Source organism: Trichomycterus rosablanca, chromosome 4 (genome assembly GCF_030014385.1).
Source record: "Trichomycterus rosablanca isolate fTriRos1 chromosome 4, fTriRos1.hap1, whole genome shotgun sequence".
Classification (NCBI taxonomy): Eukaryota; Metazoa; Chordata; class Actinopteri; order Siluriformes; family Trichomycteridae; genus Trichomycterus; species Trichomycterus rosablanca.
In genome coordinates, this window is record NC_085991.1 from 39,098,344 (window position 1) to 39,117,981 (window position 19,638).

Genomic DNA, 19,638 nt, shown 5'->3' on the forward strand with positions numbered 1-19,638 from the left:
CCTAGATTAAGGATTTTAGATAAAGACAACAATAGATCTGAGGAACCTGAACACGTTTTTTCTCAATGTCTTCCTGTGCAAACATTAGATTGCATAAACAAAATACTAACATTAAAATACAGTTTATGTTTTGTTTTACTATTCCATTTGTGTCAGCAACAGCATCACTATCTTACCCATTCATCAGTAAACGTCTTTTATGTTGTATTTGTTAGATCATTATTTAATGAGCTTGTTTGTTTGTTTATTAGGATTTTAACATCATGTTTTACACTTTGGTTACATTCATGACAGGAACGGTAGTTACTCATCACACAAGGTTCATCAGTTCACACAAGGTTATATCAAACACAGTCATGGACAATTTAGTGTCACCAATTCACCTCACTTGCATGTCTTTGGACTGTGGGAGGAAACCGGAGCACCCGGAGGAAACCCACGCGGACACGGGAAGAACATGCAAACTCCACACAGAAAGAACCCGGGCCGCCCCACCTGGGGATAAAAACCAGGACCTTCTTGCTGTGAGGCGACAGTGCTACCCACTTAGCCACCGTGCCGCCCCTCATTAATAAGCCCCACCCAAGTTATCACAGTTGGGCCCTTGAACAAGACCCTTACCCTCAATTGCTTGCATTTTGTCAGTTGCAATTGGAATTTGCTTTGTATAAAAACGTCTGCTAAATGCCTTCATTGTAAATGTAAATAATAAGCAAGGACTCAGAACTCATTAGGAAGGCATCCACTGGATAATCCCAGGTGTATCCTGAGTACAGTCATATAAAAAACTTGTTTTAGAGAAACCTCTGCACACTTTAATATTTTTTTTTGATGAATTTAACATACTGGAAACACATGACATGCAATAGTTAAAGCAAAAAGTTAAATTCAGCAAATCAATACAAATTGTGCTGTTAAACTAATCACATTTGTATATGTTTCTGTTAGAGAAAGTCTGTTTTCCTCCCACAGTCCAAAGACATGTAAGTGAAGTGAATTGGAGATACAAAATTGGCCATGATGGTGTTTGACATTAAACATGTGTAACCTGTCCTGTCATTAATGTAACCAAAGTGTAAGACATGAATACAAAAATACTAATAAACAAAAAGCATGAGTATATTCCTATGTGTACAGGTGTGTTAAAGTGCACCCACGAACGTGCATATGAGAAGTATCTGCTGTGTTTGTTTTAAGTGTGTGTGTGTGTGTAAGTAATATACCTTGGGTGGCTCAGTTGTCATTTTAATACCAGCCTGAAGAATAGCGATGGGGAAGTCTGGGTGAGGAGAGGAACTCAGCCACAGTCTGAAGTTGGGGTGAGGATCCTCCACCTGTAGCTGCTCCACCAGCTTATCCAACTGAGGCATCCAGGACAGAGACAGGTGGCAGTTCGCTAAGAACACCCAGTGACCTGTCACACACAAGAAAAATATCGAATTGACCAGCTTTTTAATAAAAATGTTTTCATGTTTCCTTTAAGAAGTCATATGTAGTAAGTTGTGTATATTTTTACTTGTATATTATATATTTTTGATGTTTCCATATCCCACTCAAAAGTGACAGAATTAATTACATGGAACTACAGTGAACTAGTATGTCTCCTCTTCAGTCCAGCCACACTGCTTTGACACTATACTAATTTTACGCTGGTTTGTTTTGACAGTTATAGGAAAGGTAGGTAATACATTCTGTCACACTACACTACATGATATGCATACATGCTGTGAAACATCTATTGTATACACCAATCAGGCATAACATTAAAACCACCTCCTTGTTTCTACACTCACTGTCCATTTGATCAGCTCCACTTACCATATAGAAGCACTTTGAAGTGCTACAGTTACTGACTGTCGTCCATCTGTTTCTGTTCGTACTTTTTTAGCCTGATTTCACCCTGTTCTTCAATGGTCAGGACCCCCACAGAGCAGGTATTATTTAGGTGGTGGATCATTCTCAGCACTGCAATGACACTGACATGGTGGTGGTGTGTTAGTGTGTGTTGTGCTGGTATGAGTGGATCAGACACAGCAGCGCTGCTGGAGTTTAAATACCGTGTCCACTTACTGTCCACTCTATTAAGACACTCCTACCTAGTTGGTCCACCTTGTAGATGTAAAGTCAGAGACAATCGCTCATCTATTGCTGCTGTTTGAGTTGGTAATCTTCTAGACCTTCTTCAGTGGTCACAGGACGCTGCCCACAGGGCGCTGTTGGCTGGATATTTTTGGTTGGTGGACTATTCTCAGTCCAGCTGTGACCGTGAGGTGTCATACCAGCGCAACACACACTAACACACCACCACCATGTCAGTGTAACTGCAGTGCTGAGAATGATCCACCACCCAAATAATACCTGCTCTGTAGTGGTCCTGGGAGAGTCCTGACCATTAAAGAACAGCATGAAAAGGGGCTAACAAAGCATGTAGAGAAACAGATGGACTACAGTCAGTAATTGTAGAACTACAAAGTGCTTCTATATGGTAAGTGGAGCTGATAAAATGGACAGTGAATGTAGAAACAAGGAGATGGTTTTAATGTTATGGCTGATCGATATATTTGCACATACTTACACTGACATACTTGCACACACACACACACACACACTTTTGTGTATATCTATATATACAAGTAGGTAAAAGGTTACAAGAAAAATACTACCACTGGGATCCAGATTGTAAATCCCCAGCAGGGCTATCGGCTAGTCAGGTGTCTATATACAGATATGATTGGCTATGTTTGAGGATGAGTGGGGATCTGCAGGGGGGTCGAGTCCCCGCAGTGGATTGGCATCTTGTCCAGGATTTGTTACTGCATTACACTCAGTGATTTCAGGGAAACCAGACCCACCTTGCCCTAATCCACAGGGCATGAGGTGGTCACTAAATGGTATGACAGATGTAAAAACAATGCAAATCATATTATATGGAAGTTCTCAGATCCAGAAACCAAGCAAATAAAACAAACTATGAACCCCTGTGCTAGACAGTGCCCTCTACCGCTGCTATCAATACACCATTTGAAAAAATTGTTTCATCTAATATTTCAGCACTTCTTGATGGCTCAGCAGCTTACTGAAACTCTACAGTGTTTTCTATTAAATTTGTCACCCATCTGTACATCCCATATAACCGCGTTCTAATCTAGCGCTTAATTTGTAATCCCTGAAATGAAAATGTGCATAATGTGTGTCATTTATGTAAGCCAACAAGAAAGTGTTTCAAAAGACTTTCAATTGTTTTTGGTCCATTTACTCAGGATAAACACATTTAATTGAAAAACATCTCAATAGCTGAGTCTGCAATGTAGTGTGAGGCCATATAAACTGCAGAGGGATAAACACAGTCACAATTACTGGCACCCCTGCATCTAGTAGTTTTAATGTAATTAGAAAATACAGAGCAAGCAATCTAGGAGCACAGAATCTCTCCAGATAGTCCAGGTTTCTAAGTCCTCTCTTGTGGACTAGCCTCTTCAGTTCATCACACAGATTTTAATAATAAAAAGGTCAGGGAATGAAGATGGCCATGGCAAAGGCTTGCTTCTCTGGTCATCAACGTGTTTTTGGGTGATTTTAGACATATGTTTTGGATCCCTCTCCAGCTGGAAGATTCAATTTTTAGCTTCTTGGCAGTGACAGTGAGTTTTAATGGAAATCTTCTGGCATTTTCCATTAAAAGTCCATGATGCCATACAGCTCAAGTTTCCCAGTGAATCACAGGCCAAAAACAATTCCAATAATCCACCACAATTAAGAGTGGGTATCAGGTTCTTTTCTGTATTATCATGCTTTTTAATGCCAAACCCTCCTTAAGACATGCCAGAGGAAAGCATTAATGTGGCATCTGACTGTTAATTATGTATTGGTAGTGTAATTGGTGTACTGGTGATCCCAAAATGCTACCATCCTCTGCAAATCTGATGCCTGGAGAAATTGTTAGCCCTATCAATATTCCTTACTATCCCCTACATAAGAGGTTATACTATCATGTCATTTCAATTACTTCAGTTAAAGATAACCACAAAGAGTTTGTATCACACACACACACACACACACACACACACACACACACACACACAGAGTAAAGTAAAAAAAGAAAAACGAGAGAAGGTTCACCGTTCTTCACTCCCTCTTTGATCAAGCGTGTGGCAATGGGGGCCTGACCCTGTCCCAGAGAGAGGGCATGGAAGTGTTGGCCCATGCCTGATGTTTCTGCCAGCTGCAGCAGGGCGGTGGTTGGGTCTACACCAGGGGACAGCACAAAGATCAGTGGCGTCCTAGTGGTGGAGTCATCTACCACCTAAAAACCACACATGACACAGAAACAGAAAAATCATCTCCTTGATTCATGTCCACATCAGATTGCTGTGGATTATGTTGCATACAAATTGACACACTTTACCTCAATTATATACATACAAATATATAAATATCTAAAACTAAGGGTGGCATGTGCCCCTTGTCCTCTCTAGGAAAAGCAAAATTGGAAGCAAAAAAGCAAGTACAAATGAAGTACAAAAGCATATGAAGTATTGTACCACCAGTGTGCTCTCACTTTTACCGCTCATTAGTAAGGCTTAAAAAGGCAGCAGATTTAAACCAGATGTATTGTTTGATACACAAATGCAATGTTTGCATAGCTTTTATGTTACAAAATTGCTTAAGTCGTCTTCTGTCAAATTTAATCAAAAAGACAGCATTAACATGCTTTGACCATGTCCTTGGTTAGATTTAGCCGAGCTGATTTCCACTGACGTTGGGAGATACGTATGATCTTTCATAGAAAGTTATTATAGTTACTAAGGAACATTATGAAAAGAACCAATTCACTGGAAAAGAATTATACTTAGAAGAGGTAAAAGAGAAAGAGAATGGACAGTAACAAGATGACTCTGGTTTCCTCCCACCTTCCAAAAACATACAACAGGTGAATTAACTGCACAGTTTTGTCCTGTTAGTGAGTGAATGCTTAAGTGTATGTGGTCTACTGTGACCCTAACCAGAAAATTGATAAACAAATGAATAAACAAAACTGAATAAAAAAACACTACACAAAAGAGGTATAATGACTTTCATAATTTCTCCAAACCACCTTTCTCAACCCAAAAATCCTGGAAAAAACCCAGACCATTAACATTTACAGCATTTAGCAGACACTTTTATCCAACGTGGGCCCACAGTGGCAACCTAGCATTGGTGGGGCTAGAACCATTAACCTTTCATCAAACAGATTAAGAACAAAATATGGTGTCATACACTAGCAGCTGCATAGTAATTAGCACAAAGGTATTCTGGGAAATGAAGGAAGTAATAAAAAAAGACACTTTAAAACAAATTTCCAGCTAAGCCTGGTAAACAGAAGATGGACAAAATAACTGAAATCCATGGGAGGCCATTAAAGAAACTTGACTTCATTGTAATAATGGCCATTAAAATGCCCTTGAAAGATTTTAGCAATATATCTAGGAATAATATCACAAAAAATATGGGAACTTCATCAGCAGGTTGCATGTGGTCCTGTAAAATTGATTCATATTTGTTGGTGGTTGATACATGTGACCACATGTCCAATATGATCATGTCATGTTGATAATGATTTTCACTAGATGCTGCCAATACCATTATGGATCCTCCACACTGTCATGTCAGCAGCAGACATTGTGGGCTGAAGAAATTGTGGGCTTCCTTCAAACATCAATTGATCCTGGTCAAAGTAATGCTCACATGGTTCTGACTGTGGGGAAATGTTGGGAGAGTTAACAACTGTATTATATAGTGTCTGTCTGCCAATGTTATGCCTCAGTTGGCTACCTCGGTTTTTCTTTGGAGTGGCCTAGTGGCACAGTGGGTAGCTCTGTCACCTCTGTCTGGGTTTAATTCTCTGATTAAGCAGCCAGGGTCCTTTATGTGTGGAGCTTGCATGTACTCCCTGTGTCTGTGTGGGTTTGCTCCAGATGCTCCGGTTTCCTCCCACAAGTCCAAGCCATGCAGTCAGGCCAACTGGAGCTACTAAAATTTGCCCTAAGTGTAAGGGTGTGTGTGTGAATGTGTGTGTGAGTCTGCCCTGTGATGGACTGGCGACTTGGACGAGGTGTTTTCTACCTTTCGTCTAATAAATCAGACCCATTGTGGTAAATAGACAGAGTGTGAATGAACTGGTTCCCTTAATACAATATTTTTTGCCAGTTTTCGTGACACCCACTGTTTGGTCTCTGTAAAGCTCAATTAGTTGACTCATCAAAGTTGCTTTAATATTACATATATAAAAGTGCAATCTGTGAGAGCTCTTCTATAGCTGATACATGCTGTCAATTAATATAACAGCATTTATTACAGCAAGAACTGACCTCTGCTTTGTGTTTGTAATTAGGATTTAGTCAAGCTTCTTTTCTAATGTAGTGCCTTCTGATAGATAGATAGATGATAGATAGATAGATAGATAGATAGATGATAGATAGATAGATACTTTATTGATCCCGAAGGAAATTAGAGAATTTCTAAGGAAATTAGAGAAATTCTATTCACCAGCTGTACCTCTAAATGTGTTAAAGCAGTGGTCCCCAACCATCGGGCCACGGACCGGTACCGTCATTTAGTATCGGGCCGCACAAACATAATAAATAATTAGAGATCGCTACATCAGCAGTGAAAAAAACTACATTTTTACTGATGTTATTGTCTCCAATCACCCCTAGGTGGGAGTAGCGTCTTGTTGCAGCGAAAAAAGCTCATTTGTGAGTAGTATAGTTATTCTATTTTTAATTCTCCCCCACCCCTGCCGGTCCGTGAAATTATATCTTATATGGAACTGGACCGTGGTGCAAAAACAGGTTGGGGACCGCTGTCTTAAAGCATCCAATGTTAGGGCACGTTCACAAGAGAAGCAGCAAAACTGCTTTTGCGCTGGCTGTTGCATTGTTTCCTATGGAATGTGGCGCACTTTTGCTGCGCTGGGCTCAAGATTTCTGCGCTTGTCGGGGCGCTCAAAGTTCCCATGATTAAACTTTGACCCTCCAATGAGACAAACTGTTTGATATGACAGCTCTATTTAATTGTTTTGTATGTATGTATTTTTGTTTGTCGGACCCCAGGAAGAATAGCTGCTATGGCAATAGTAGCTAATGGGGATCCAAATAAAACAATAAATAAAACAATAAAACAATGATCTGGTAAAAGTGATTTAGGCAGTACGAACAATGCTTAATGTGAACAAAACTTATTGTGACATTGCACTAAAAAAAACGACAGAGGGATTTAATTAGTGGAGAGAACTTGTGAGAAGTTTAGTGTTCCTATGTTGTTCATTTAGTAAATTGAACCCTGTTACAATTTTTTAATAAGCATTTTAGACTCTCTTGGAAAAGCTGGTTTACAATTTCTCAGCACCTCGAACTATAGCTCAAGTTTGAAAGTAAAACAGTAAGGAAAATACAGGTAAACATAGATGTATGTGTATGCTTTTAGAGTGGATTTGACGGTTATTCCACACAAATCCATATTTGTCTCATATTCGCACTTTGATGACCTTTTACCGCTCAAGCCAAACGTTAAGCAAAGCGGCTTCTCAAGTGTATGCCCCCTTTAGGATGTTTAGGTGGTGCAGCAGTGTTATATTAACCCAAAACCGCTGACCCCCTGGTTCACGCCAGAGAAGGACACTGTCTGCTATATGTGCTTACAACACATGGAAGATAAAAATCCTGAGTTGTAAATGATAGATGTGTGTTGTTATGGATATATCGACCCTTAAGAGGATGCATGCTGTACTGTTTGTGTGTGAGTGTTCATTACTCACGGCCTTCATGTCTAGGACCGGCGGCTCTACAAAGCAGGAGCCCAGGCTGTTGATGATGAAGGAGGTGACGCAGAATGAGACACGGTCCTGTCTTAGAGAGCGCACTATCAACATCCTCTGCAACTCATTACACCCGTTCTCCCATTCCCCTGAACAGAAGGCGTGACGAAAAGACAGGGAGAAAAAGGTAAGGAGACAAAAAGAAATGAAAGAGGACGGGTTGCAAATTGGCATGGCGAATGCAAAAAGTGAGAAAGAATAACAGAAAAAAAGAGCATGAGAAATTAAATGATGGACAAATATCTTAGTGCTTTTTCTAACAAAGCCCCTAAGAGCTTCTTTTTTTTTTTTTTTTTTTAACAAAATTGCAAATCATAATTGCATGAAACAGCTTAACAAACCTAGGATTTCCACCGAGCACAAAGTTCAGCACAGATTGCATTAATATGAAGCGGAACTAAGTAATGTAATTAGGGTAAAGAAATAATCAAGGGAAATGACAGACTAACACTGCACTGTAGAAACTGTTTGACATTAATGCATTCAGACAGTAAGAGAGAGAGAGAGGAGAAGACAAAGAGAAGCAAATACATATTCATCATTGAATAATGTAGCCGGGCAGAAATGAGTCAGAAACAATGTGAATAAAAAGCAGACTAATATGATTTACAAATCTAAAAAGTGTCACCGGGTGCTTGGGGGTCTAACGCGCTAGCACACCACTTTCTCAGCAGAGTATTGGAATATTGGGCGAGGTCTCTTTCCGCTGCTGCTGCAATATGTGAGTACTAGTACTAATCTGAGCGCCTGTGTGAATGGGAGGAGTCACATGGAGCCTAGCAAGGCTCTTTGTATACAATACGGCTTTGTTTGGGAAGCAATTGCTGGCTGGTGATAAGAAGCGGATGCAGATTAGACACGTGCCACAGGGGGCGTAAGGTGATCTTGCTTTAATTGATAACATTGGGGTTTGTTTATTTTATAAGATTTTTTAACGTCATGTTTTACAAACTTTGGTTCCATTCATGACAGAATAGGTAGTTTCTCGTTAATATCAAACACAGTCATGGACAATTTTGTCTCTCCAATTCACCTCACTTGCATGTCTTTGGACTATGGAAGGACACCGGAGCTCCCGGAGGAAACACATGCAGACACTGGGAGAACATGCAAACTCCACACAGTAAGGACCTGGACCGATCCACCTGGGAATCGAACCCAGGAGCTTCTTGCTGTGAGGTGACAGTGCTAACCACTGAGCCACCGTGACGCCCCTATTAGGGTTTGTACAAGCAGAAACGAATTCACAATTGGGAACTGGAAATAACTATATTGGGAGATAAAGGGAAATTCAGGGGATAAAATGGTGTCATCATCACAGCTAATACACACACACACACACACACACACACACACACACACACACACAGCTATTACCAGGTAGAGGTGAGTTTTCTGGCTCTGAGCTGGTGTACCACACGTTCCAGTCCCGTGGATATTGCTCAAAGGAGGCCATTAGCCCGTGAAAATGAGCCAGCTTGTCTAGCTCAGTGATGTTGTCCCAGTTAGAGTCCGACAGCCAACTAGAGCACGGGTTATCCATCTGACCTTCTTTATCCAGGACCTGAACAAACACAGACAACACATGACCACAGAGACCCAGACATGCACGTTAGATCAGACAACAGCGCAAAACCAGATAGATCCCCAGGGTCAGAGTTTTTTAAAAACAGACTCCAGGCATAATACCTCCAAACCACAGATTCTGAAACCTTAAAAACACTAAAGCAGTAAGGCAGACTGTACAGGGTTTGCAGGTCATAAAAAATAATAAACAATAATCTTTGAAGGCACCAACCTCACTATATAATGCAGAAAATGCATTCATTCTGCAAAATTCTGCATTATGCATTAAAGCTTTACATGCATTAAGAATGTCAGGAAAACTTCGACCTAGACTGTAGACTGAGTAACTAGGCCAACATGATGATATGATGTTAATCTCTGGTTTTGAACCTTTATCAATTGAGACATAATGCAGGCTTTGTGGACTTGCATACATGCATTATTTTACAGGTGCATAAAGCCTTTAATAATAATAGACAAATTTAAAAGCTCACAAGAAGCCAAAAGTCCTATAGATTCAAAATCAACTGCCTTGTAATGCTTAATGTAATGCTTAACTACTTCAGGATTAAGTGGGTCCTTGAAAAGGGGTACCAAAAAAGGGTTTCTATTAATTATCAGACTTTAAAATTGCCTTTTAAAAGCTGGGCGGAACCGCTTTTAAAATATATCTTAACAAGGCCACTAAAGAACGTTACAATTGATCAAAATTGATCCATGGGCTGCATTCACATGTTAAGCAACACTGTGTGGCATTGTTTCTGGCGGTGTAAATTACCTTAGGTTTGGGTTTTACCGCTTGTCGTTGCACTCAAAGATCAACCAGATCTAACTCTGACCCAGCTTGCTGCTGACCTTTTCAAAGCGTAGCCAATGAGACAAATTGTTTATATGATGTAGACAGAAGTGAAGCACAGACATTGCGAAGGGAAAGTGATTCGCAAAACCCTAAAGTGGTAGCTCAGGTACTGGACTAGTACTGAAAAGGATGTAATGAGAAAATTGCCAGTTTAAGCCCCACTGCTGCCAGGTTGCCACTGTTGGGCCCCTGAGCAAAGCCCTTAATCCTCAATTGCTCAACTCAGTCATAACTGTAAGTCGTTTTGAATAAAAGCGTCTGCTAAATGCCACAAATATAATTGTAAATTCAACCTCAAATCTGGTATTAGATTGCGAGACAAATACAACATGGTGACTAGTAAACTGTGAAAGTTGGAGTTTACACTTTAGATAGCAAGCCTGTGATTTCTAATACTGGAATCTCTTTTCGTGGCTTCATAGCTTTTTAATAAAACGCTTAGATTAATCAAATAGTAAAGTAAAGTCAAATTTATTTGTATAGCGCTTTTTACAATAGACATTGTCTCAAAGCAACTGTATAGAATCCAGGACCGACAGACCAAAAACCCCTGTTGAGCAAGCCAAGGGCGACAGTATCTTCTGATGTCTCCTAATGATGACCTGTGCAGAGCTTTCTTGTATAAACTAAAATCCATTTTATATAGAACGGCATGTGAATAAATTTCAAACTTTGTGCTCAGTAGCAAAGGCAGCTGAAAGTGGTTTTCCAGCCTTATCAAACAACTTATCATGTGAAAAAGTCGCCTTATAATTACGCTTGTGAACTTAAATGTGAACTGATAAAAGTAATCTGTAGTGCAATTTGTCCATTTAGGCTAACTCACTTTTATCATGAATGGAATCAACACTGATTAATGGAGTTATTCATTATTTTGTTCACATATGGCTGATGATTTATCCAGCCCAACAGATTGCAGCCAATTAATAATAATTCATTATAATATAAATCACTGAACACTAAAAAAAGATTTACAATTACGGACTCCCAGTTCCAGCTATGCTGCAAGCGAGTGAAATGATTTCACATGCAGGAAGTAAACAAGCAAAAATTTCTGGCTTTGTCCCAAATGCAGTCCACTACTTTCTGCAGTGATGCCAAAATAGCTTGCTGAGGAGCACTGTCTCCTTACAGCAAAAGGTCCTGGGTTCGATTTCCAGGTGGAGCAGTCCCGGTCCTTTTGTGTGGAATTTGCATGTTCTCCCCGTGTCTGCGTACAAGTCCAAAGACATGTAGTCAGGTTAACTGGAGCAACTAAATATTATTCTGTGTGTGTGTGTGTTTGCCCTGTGATGGACTGATGACCTGTCCAGGGCATGGCTGGATTACTGACCGGGCCAGTGGGGCCAGCGCCAAGGGGCCCTCGAGGTTAGGGGGCCCCGGGGGGGCTCTGGCCCAAAACATTTTGCGATGCCAATCAACATTTATGATACAATATATTTCAATTTCGTAGGGCCCTCAACTTTAAGGAACCTCTGACTATCAGGTACCTCGACCCCAGGGCGTCCTGGGGGACCTAGCCATGCATTCGGGGCCCCTGGACTGTCACAGAAGTCGTTCACTATGGGCCCTCGACTCTCCAGGGACCTGAAAATTGGCAAGCAAGCCACCGTATGCGCTGGATCTCCAAGGGGAGGGGGGCATGTCGAATGAACGTCGCTTCACCAAGGGGGAGGGGCAGCTACCGCACCTGGAATACGCGACCAAGTACTGATTCACCAAGGGGAGGGGGGCGTGGTGCAAGGAGTGCCGCAGAGTGCAAGTGCCTGTCAACACGTTGCAGACTGGGGCAATTCAGGATTTTGAACACTTTTAAAGGGTGTCGTGACTGAACAAAGGTTGAGAAGCACTGGTTTAATGTATTAATTTATTTATGTTTTTGGAGGAGGTAGGGCAAGTTTTTGCCCAGGGGCCCAGACTATCCTTAATCCGTCCTTGGTCCAGGGTGTTTCCTTTCTTTCGCCCAGTGTACTTGACCCACCTCACCCATGAATAGGATTAAGTGCTGGTAAAAACAGTGAATAAATAAGTGGTTAATAGTGGCTATGATAAGAAAACATCAGGGCAGGTGTAGTGGGTATGGTGTATGTGGTTTGAGGTTGAGACCTTGCCACTAAAAATACTCCATGGACCTGCATCATTATGTCCAGTGAGGTGATAAGTTAAACTATATGAGTTAAACACATACTAATTTTATTAATATAAGTTCTATAAACTGGTATTAATTATATGTAATATGTAGATTATTTGTGCACTCTGATTAGGATGAAATAGACTGGTTCTCACCAGGCCTCCTCTGAGGAAGAACTTGTATTCATCCATGTTAAGTTTGCCGGCAACCTCGAGGATCTTGGCACACATATGAAAGCTAAACAGCAGTTTGTGGCGCTCAAACAGGCCCCGACAGGTGTATCTGCAAACAGAACAACAGATTTAAATCACTTGATTAAACATGCACACACTGCACATGCACATGATTATTATTTGATTTGATAGGCTGAAACTGCAATAAGCAATTATTTACACTTATTCCTCTGTACTAAAAAAAGAGACAAAACTAAAAAAAAACTACACATTATGGTACACTATCACTATATGGACAAAAGTATCGGGACATCTCTTCTAATTTTTGAATGTGAGTGTTTCATCCAGGACAACTGCTAACAGGTTTAATATAAATAGGAATGAAATGCTTCCAGCTTTGCAGCAACAGTTTAGAGAAATTCCTTTCCTGTTCCAGTATGACTGTGCCCCTGCGCACAAAGCAATGTCTATAAAGACATAAAGAAAAGCATGCTTTAAAGAAACTCCAGTGACCTGTACAGAGCCCTGAGCTCAGCCCTAGTGAACAGCTTTGAAATGAACTGGACCATCAATTGAAGCTTTCTTGACCAACAAATGCTCTTTTGACTGAATAGGCACAACTTCCCACAAACTTAAAACTTGTTTTCATAGCTAAAAATATTACATAGCATTCGTTTATGAAATCAGATTTCCAACAAGCTCATGGTCAGGTGTCCAAATACGAGGGTTCTTCAAAATGTTACATGGCGCTTTTCACCCCAGTGTCGTTGAGCATGTAGCCACTGATGCACCACTGCTTTCACACCATCATCACATGAAAATCTTCTTCCCCTTAAAGCTTCTTTGAGCGTCCAAAGAGGTGAAAATCAGATGCCGCTAAATCCGGACTATAAGCTCTCTCTCAGTCTCTCAGACACCGCCAATTACTACTCCTCCCACCCTCACTGTTTCCATTGAAAATATAAGTGCGGAAACTTTTTGAAGATCCATTGTACTTTTTTTTTTCCAAATAGTGTAGTTAAAAACAGTTGTTGGGACAGTCACTTATAATTTATTGAAATTTGTATTATTATAATTATTTTTGTAAAAGGCTTCAAAGAATCTTTCAGTAGATGTAATCACAAGTTATGCTCAGAATCTCTATAGACCAGTCAGAGACAGAACTATGTCTTTTTGAAGAAGAAAGAGCCTGGAAACACACACATGCATCATTTTTGAAAAAAGAAAGGCCTGAGTAAACACACATAACTTTGTACTGTTTCTTTCATGCTGCTGGATGAAGCTTTATTAAAACGTTTTGTTAAAACATGCTATTATATACTTCTCATTATTAGAGTAATTTTGTAGTTATTTGCTTCATATACTGTATATAGTCACATTTCAAATGACCATATTTGCCCTTAAATGTCACTATACTGTTATCTTTACACAGAGAAGTTTGTGTTGTTTGCAGTCATAAATTGATTCAGATACAGTATATAGAACAGTACTTACCAGGCTTTTTTTAACAAATGACCCTATTTATTAATTAAAAGTCTATATAATAGTGTTCGGGTGGTGCAGAGGTCTATTATGCTAACCCAACACGGCCACCCGGGGTTCTACACTGACATGATTGGCTATGTCTTAAGGTAGGGTGGCCAAAGCCCTGTGATCAATTGGCGTCCTGTTCAGGGTGTTCCTGCCTTGTGCCCAGTGTTTCTCAGTGGAACCAGGGTGGCCACATCCCTACCAGGATAAAGCGGTTAAAATAAAATGAAAATCTGCATAATCAAAGCACAACCATCACCCTGTGTACGGTAGTGCACATATGTTTTACAGAATATTAGCTTAGTGATGGTGAGGGTTGCTTCAGACAGAATATTTGTGGCATGTTTAGCCACATTTCAAACATTAAAAATGAGTTAGATGTATCTATCTAGAACTATATTTACATTTTGAAATTAAGCAGATGCTTTGATCCAAGTCAACTAACAATTATGAAAATACAATTTGAGCAACTGAGGGTTAAGGGATTGCTCAGGGGCCCAACAGTGGCAACTAGATGATAGTGAAGAATGAACTGGCAACCCTTTTAAGTATTTAACCAGTACCTAAACTACTGAGCTACCACTGCCCCTGTGAACTCTATATGAATGTATAAATGTCAAGTAAAGATCTTCTAGGGGCCTCATTTGCATGTCAGGCAACCCCAAGTAACGAAGGTTAAGAAGCACCAGTACAGAGGTTAGGCTGGCAGATGTTTAAGCATTGTGTGTAATTCGAGGGTGTGTATGCTGTGATGATGTGTAACCTGTAGACTGCGTAGGTGTGGTAGTTGTTCAGGTTGACGATTCTCTCCTCCAGTTTTTGGCTGCGCTGGCTCTTCTCTATGCTCAGGTTGAACAGCTCTATGTAGGCATCCAGAGAAAACTGGTACATGGGGTCTATGCGGCTCATGTCATTCAGCACGAAGAACAAGATGGAGGCACGCTGAGCACATGGACGATAGGCCTGCAGTAACACGCACACCACACACAGAGTCTCAGTGATCAAACACGTCTGCATTTGTCTTTCACTACACTTCTGCATCGACTGCCTTGTCCTCAATTCCCTTTATTATCCCTAAAATCCTTAATTCTTTCACTTCATATGGTAATCATTTCTGCACCTTCTTTTTTTTTACATCTCTCACCTCTCTGGCAGTATCGATTTTGATCTCTGTCTGCTCGCTGGTCTCCAGTTGCTCAGACACTTCGGTGGCTGTGACTTTGGAGGTCTGGAGAGTGTTCACCAACTGTACGTCATCCAACAGAGAGCCAGTGGCTTCATTCAACAAGCTGGACGCACACACACACACACACACACACACAAACACACAAGACACACACACACACACACAAGACACACAAGACACACAGGTGTAAATCAGAAGAGATCTAGTATGTTTAAGCTGCTAAAAGACAAAGCTGACTGATAGATTTATTAAAGGTGTTAATGTCACATTTTGTGCTAAATGTCACCTAAATAAAACGTGTTTATTTAGTGCTGTAGGTTATGAGAGGATGTGTTTAATGGACTTGTGTGGATGTGTGTGTGTGAGTGAGAGAGAAAAAATAGCAGAGCCAATATCCCTCAATAAAGTAATTTCCAATTTCCCATTACTGTGCACTGCAGGGACCCCTGCCCCATACAAGACACGTGCTAGTAGCCGAGATAAGATGCAGGCTAGCACATGCATGCTTGTAATCTTTTTAGCAACTAGTGGTATTTTTTAGGAGACCATGTAAGAATTTTATTATGTCTTAAAGTCAGTGATCTTTTTAACTTTGTGTAGGTAAAATGTTGGATGGTCAATTTCCTCTTTGGTACAGAAAACACAAATCTTTTAATAATATTATGAATTGTAGATAGGGAAATTCACAAATAAGTAAATGATAATAAATTACTTGCAATTGTGCATTGAGACACTTTGTTTTTAAGCTGTCATGCTAATTCAATGTTTGCTTGTAACTAACAGATCCTTTTGTTAAAGCTCTGTTTACCCGCTCATGAAAGTACCACCTGTATCACCAGCTACTATAAATCTATTTACATATGAAAAGTTTCTGATTATTTCATATACGTACCCATTTGGCATTGCCCCTGTCTCCATTTTTTGGAATGTGTAGTAGGAATTAGCATATATTTATAAAATCAATGCAATTACATTTACATTTTCGGCATTTAGCTAACGCTCTTATCCAGAGCGACTTACAGAAGTGCTTCCATAGTAAACATTACCATACTCTAGTTCAAGTTGACAACAGTCCAAGAATACAAATCTGCTGAAACCCTGTTAGAACCAAAGTTTTTTTTTGCAAGAAATGAATAAGAATAAGTGCATTAGTATATAAGTGAGTACATGTCAGCTTAAGTGCTTAGTAAAGAGGTGGGTTTTTAATCGTCTTTTGAAGGCAACGAGAGACTCAGATGTTCAGACAAGCTCGTTTCACCACTCTGTAGAAGTACAGAGAAGAGCCTTGATGCTCGTCTTCCTCGAGTTCTGAGTGGAGGATCAAGTCGAGCGAGACTAGTTGCTCAGAGGTTGCGTGGTACAGTGTTGGGTTTTATTAGACCTCAAAGATAGCTTGGTGCTGGTCCATTTTTGGCTTTGTAGGTGAGCTTCAGTGTTTTAAACTGAATGAGGGCAGCTACAGAAAGTGGCAGTGTTTAGGTTGGATTAATTTTCCCACAGCTTATTCAGTGTCGCAGTGGGTAAGATTCATTCACATTTACGACATTTAGCAGACGCTTTTATCCAAAGCGACTTACATTATGCAATCTAAGCAACTGAGGATTAAGGGCCTTGCTTAAGGGCCCAACAGTGGCAACCTGGCAGTGGTAGGGTTTGAACCAGCAACCATATGCTTACTAGTCCAGCATGTGAACTGCTAGACTGCAACTTCCCTTTACCCATTGATAGGTAAAAGTAAAATATTGATATATTTTTGTGCTTTTTTCAATTAAACACATAATTAAATAAGTACAATTATTATGTTTTATTTGCATCTTACCTAGTTTTTTTGAGATTATATGACTATACACCCTAAATATACAGAATATGCACCCTTGAGGGTACTACCCTGGCCAAAAGAAAAGTAAATTTTTGTACATTCATTCCTGAGAGTATACAGTGTGTGTGTGTCTGTGTGTGTGTGTGTGTGTGTGCGCATGCCCCACCGAAGAATCTCATCCTCTAGCTCTTGTAGCTTTCTCTTGCCTGAGGCAATGTTGATCACCAAAGAGTCCTTCTGTTCCTCCAGCTCAGGACGCTCCTTACGCACCACTATACCCAGAAGCTGAGCCTCCAGACCCTATACACACACACACACACACACACACACTTGCATTAAGGGTGCATTGCTGCATAGTTTAAAAGTTTTTGAAAATTGAGATAAAAACATCTCTCTCACACACACACTCACACACACTCACACACACACACACACACACACACACACACACACACACACACACACACCTGTTCTTTAACAGCAAAGTTAACAATGGTGGTCTTGGTGGAGATCTCTGGTGTATAGTGAGGATTGGACAGTTTAGTAGTGATGTAGAATCGAAACTCTGGGTTGTACTCCACTTCTTTATCTCCCAGCCTCATCAACAACCTCCCACCTGCATACACACGAATACACTGACATTTATGCATCGTGACAACACATGGTGATTCCAGTCAGGTGGTATCATGCAACATTTTTAGGAACACAGCCCTATTTCACAAACATTTAGGATGACATTATGTGCAAAGACAACAAATACTCTGTAGTTAGATAGCAGATTAGTATGCAGCCAGTGTTTCTATCTAACCGATGCAAATGCCAGTGGGCTGTAATATTTAATAACCCACTAGTGCTGAGATCCGGGGTTCAAATCCAGCAGTGCTATTGGCTGATCGGGTGTCTACACAGACATGATTGGCTATGTCTTAGGCGGAGGATGGCCAAAAAAGAAGCTGAATGTATCCATCCATGTTTAGATGTTAAAGCTGAGGTAAGCAAATTGTCCTTTTACAGCAGTCAATATTTTGTAATGACCGTTGTGATTCAGAATTCAAATTGGGAAGACCTAATTAGATATTACATGTTCACAAAGTTTTATGCATTGGGAGTTTGTTGGCAATTGGCCAAGCTGGTCCCAGTCTGTTGGCTAGCTAAGCTAACACAAATCCCAAAAATGATTAAAAATAAATCATAAAATAAATAAAAGAATCAGTCCCTCAAAGGTCAGTGCAGCAGAATACTTGTGCTACTGGTCACTGATAGAAATCTAATTGGCCAACTTTTTGTTGCCTCACCTTTTCACAGAGAGCCATCCCATAGAGTCACACTATGCCCTCAGCGAATAACTTTCCACTTAGGCAGGTGACTCAAACAGCTAGTAAAGGTCACATTTGCAGTGGCAAAAAAAAAAAAAACGCATTGACCTTCCTCCCCCAGGCATAGCCAATTGTGGCTCTTAGATGCCCCTCCAAATCCAAAAACACAGCTCAAGAGTTTGAACGCTCAGCGGTGATGGGCTAGGGCATTAGTCAGCAGCACCACAGAGCCCACAATTAAACAATCCACCATTATAAACAGTTTTTTAAATGACACTCTATTATAATTACTATAAGTAGTATATTATAAATTATATATTATAAGTGTTTGTAAATAAAAAACATAAAAAACTAATTTACTAACAAAATTTATCAAATGCATTAAAAAACAAAAGCGTTTGGACACTGTGAGGATGTGTAGTTGTCTGTACACTAATGTGTAACTGACCAACTTGAGTGAGAGACTTGTTTAGTATGGGGGCAAGTGAGGGATCCAGTTCCTCCTGTACATTCTGCAGCAAAACCGGGGAGCCAAACTGCACCGCATTCTCCAAAATGCGCAAGAAATCTGGCATCTGCAGGTCTATCACCTTCAACCCCTGGCAAAGAGAAAGAGACAAACAAAAGATAAGAATAAATCGAAGGGTGAAGGGCGAAAGCAAAAGAAACATAGAAAGCATAGACAAAAATGGCTCGTCTGGAAAAAAAAGCTTAACAGTGGGTAAAGAAAATGTGAGAATGGCAGACTGAGAAAGCAGAGAGAGAAAGATAGAGAGAGAGAAGAAGAAAGAAAAGCTTCAGGACTGTCAGTTTAAGACATTTCGTGATTGTTCCTAAATGTCAACGTTTAGCTGTAGTGTGTGAAAGGCACTGGCCAACCCAGCACGACATGAAAGCAAGAAGGGACCTGCAGAGAGGAGGAAAAGGTCAGAGAAAGCGAGTGTAAAAGGGAGAGGGAGGAAAACCGACAGGGAGGGGACGAGTGAGAGGGACATTGAAGGTGAGGAAAAAAAAAGAGAGAGCAAGAACGGAGCAAATGAGGCTAGGAGAAAAACGCGGCACGAGACGGATGCAACACAAGACTAGGTGTGTACATGTTGGTGCGCGTGGAAAAAGCGATTTATGCACCCGTGTTTCTGTGTGTTATAACTCTGAGTGCCATTTTTACTCTCTAAATACTCCATCCAAATCTCATGTTGT

At 40.4% G+C, this 19,638-nt stretch overlaps 1 protein-coding gene across 1 annotated transcript in view; it reads right to left on the minus strand.

Annotated features, from left to right (window-relative positions):
• dnah2 (dynein, axonemal, heavy chain 2) overlaps positions 1-19,638 on the minus strand; it is a 294,787-nt gene that overhangs the window by 28,729 nt on the left and 246,420 nt on the right. The window contains exons 69-78 of the mRNA XM_062993580.1: positions 18,887-19,037; positions 17,590-17,738; positions 17,289-17,422; positions 15,262-15,406; positions 14,881-15,080; positions 12,570-12,696; positions 9,236-9,422; positions 7,799-7,947; positions 4,120-4,303; positions 1,224-1,414 (exon numbers count right to left, since the gene is read on the minus strand). Coding sequence (XP_062849650.1) covers positions 1,224-1,414; positions 4,120-4,303; positions 7,799-7,947; positions 9,236-9,422; positions 12,570-12,696; positions 14,881-15,080; positions 15,262-15,406; positions 17,289-17,422; positions 17,590-17,738; positions 18,887-19,037 — 1,617 coding nt within the window. The remainder of the gene's footprint in view (positions 1-1,223; positions 1,415-4,119; positions 4,304-7,798; positions 7,948-9,235; positions 9,423-12,569; positions 12,697-14,880; positions 15,081-15,261; positions 15,407-17,288; positions 17,423-17,589; positions 17,739-18,886; positions 19,038-19,638) is intronic.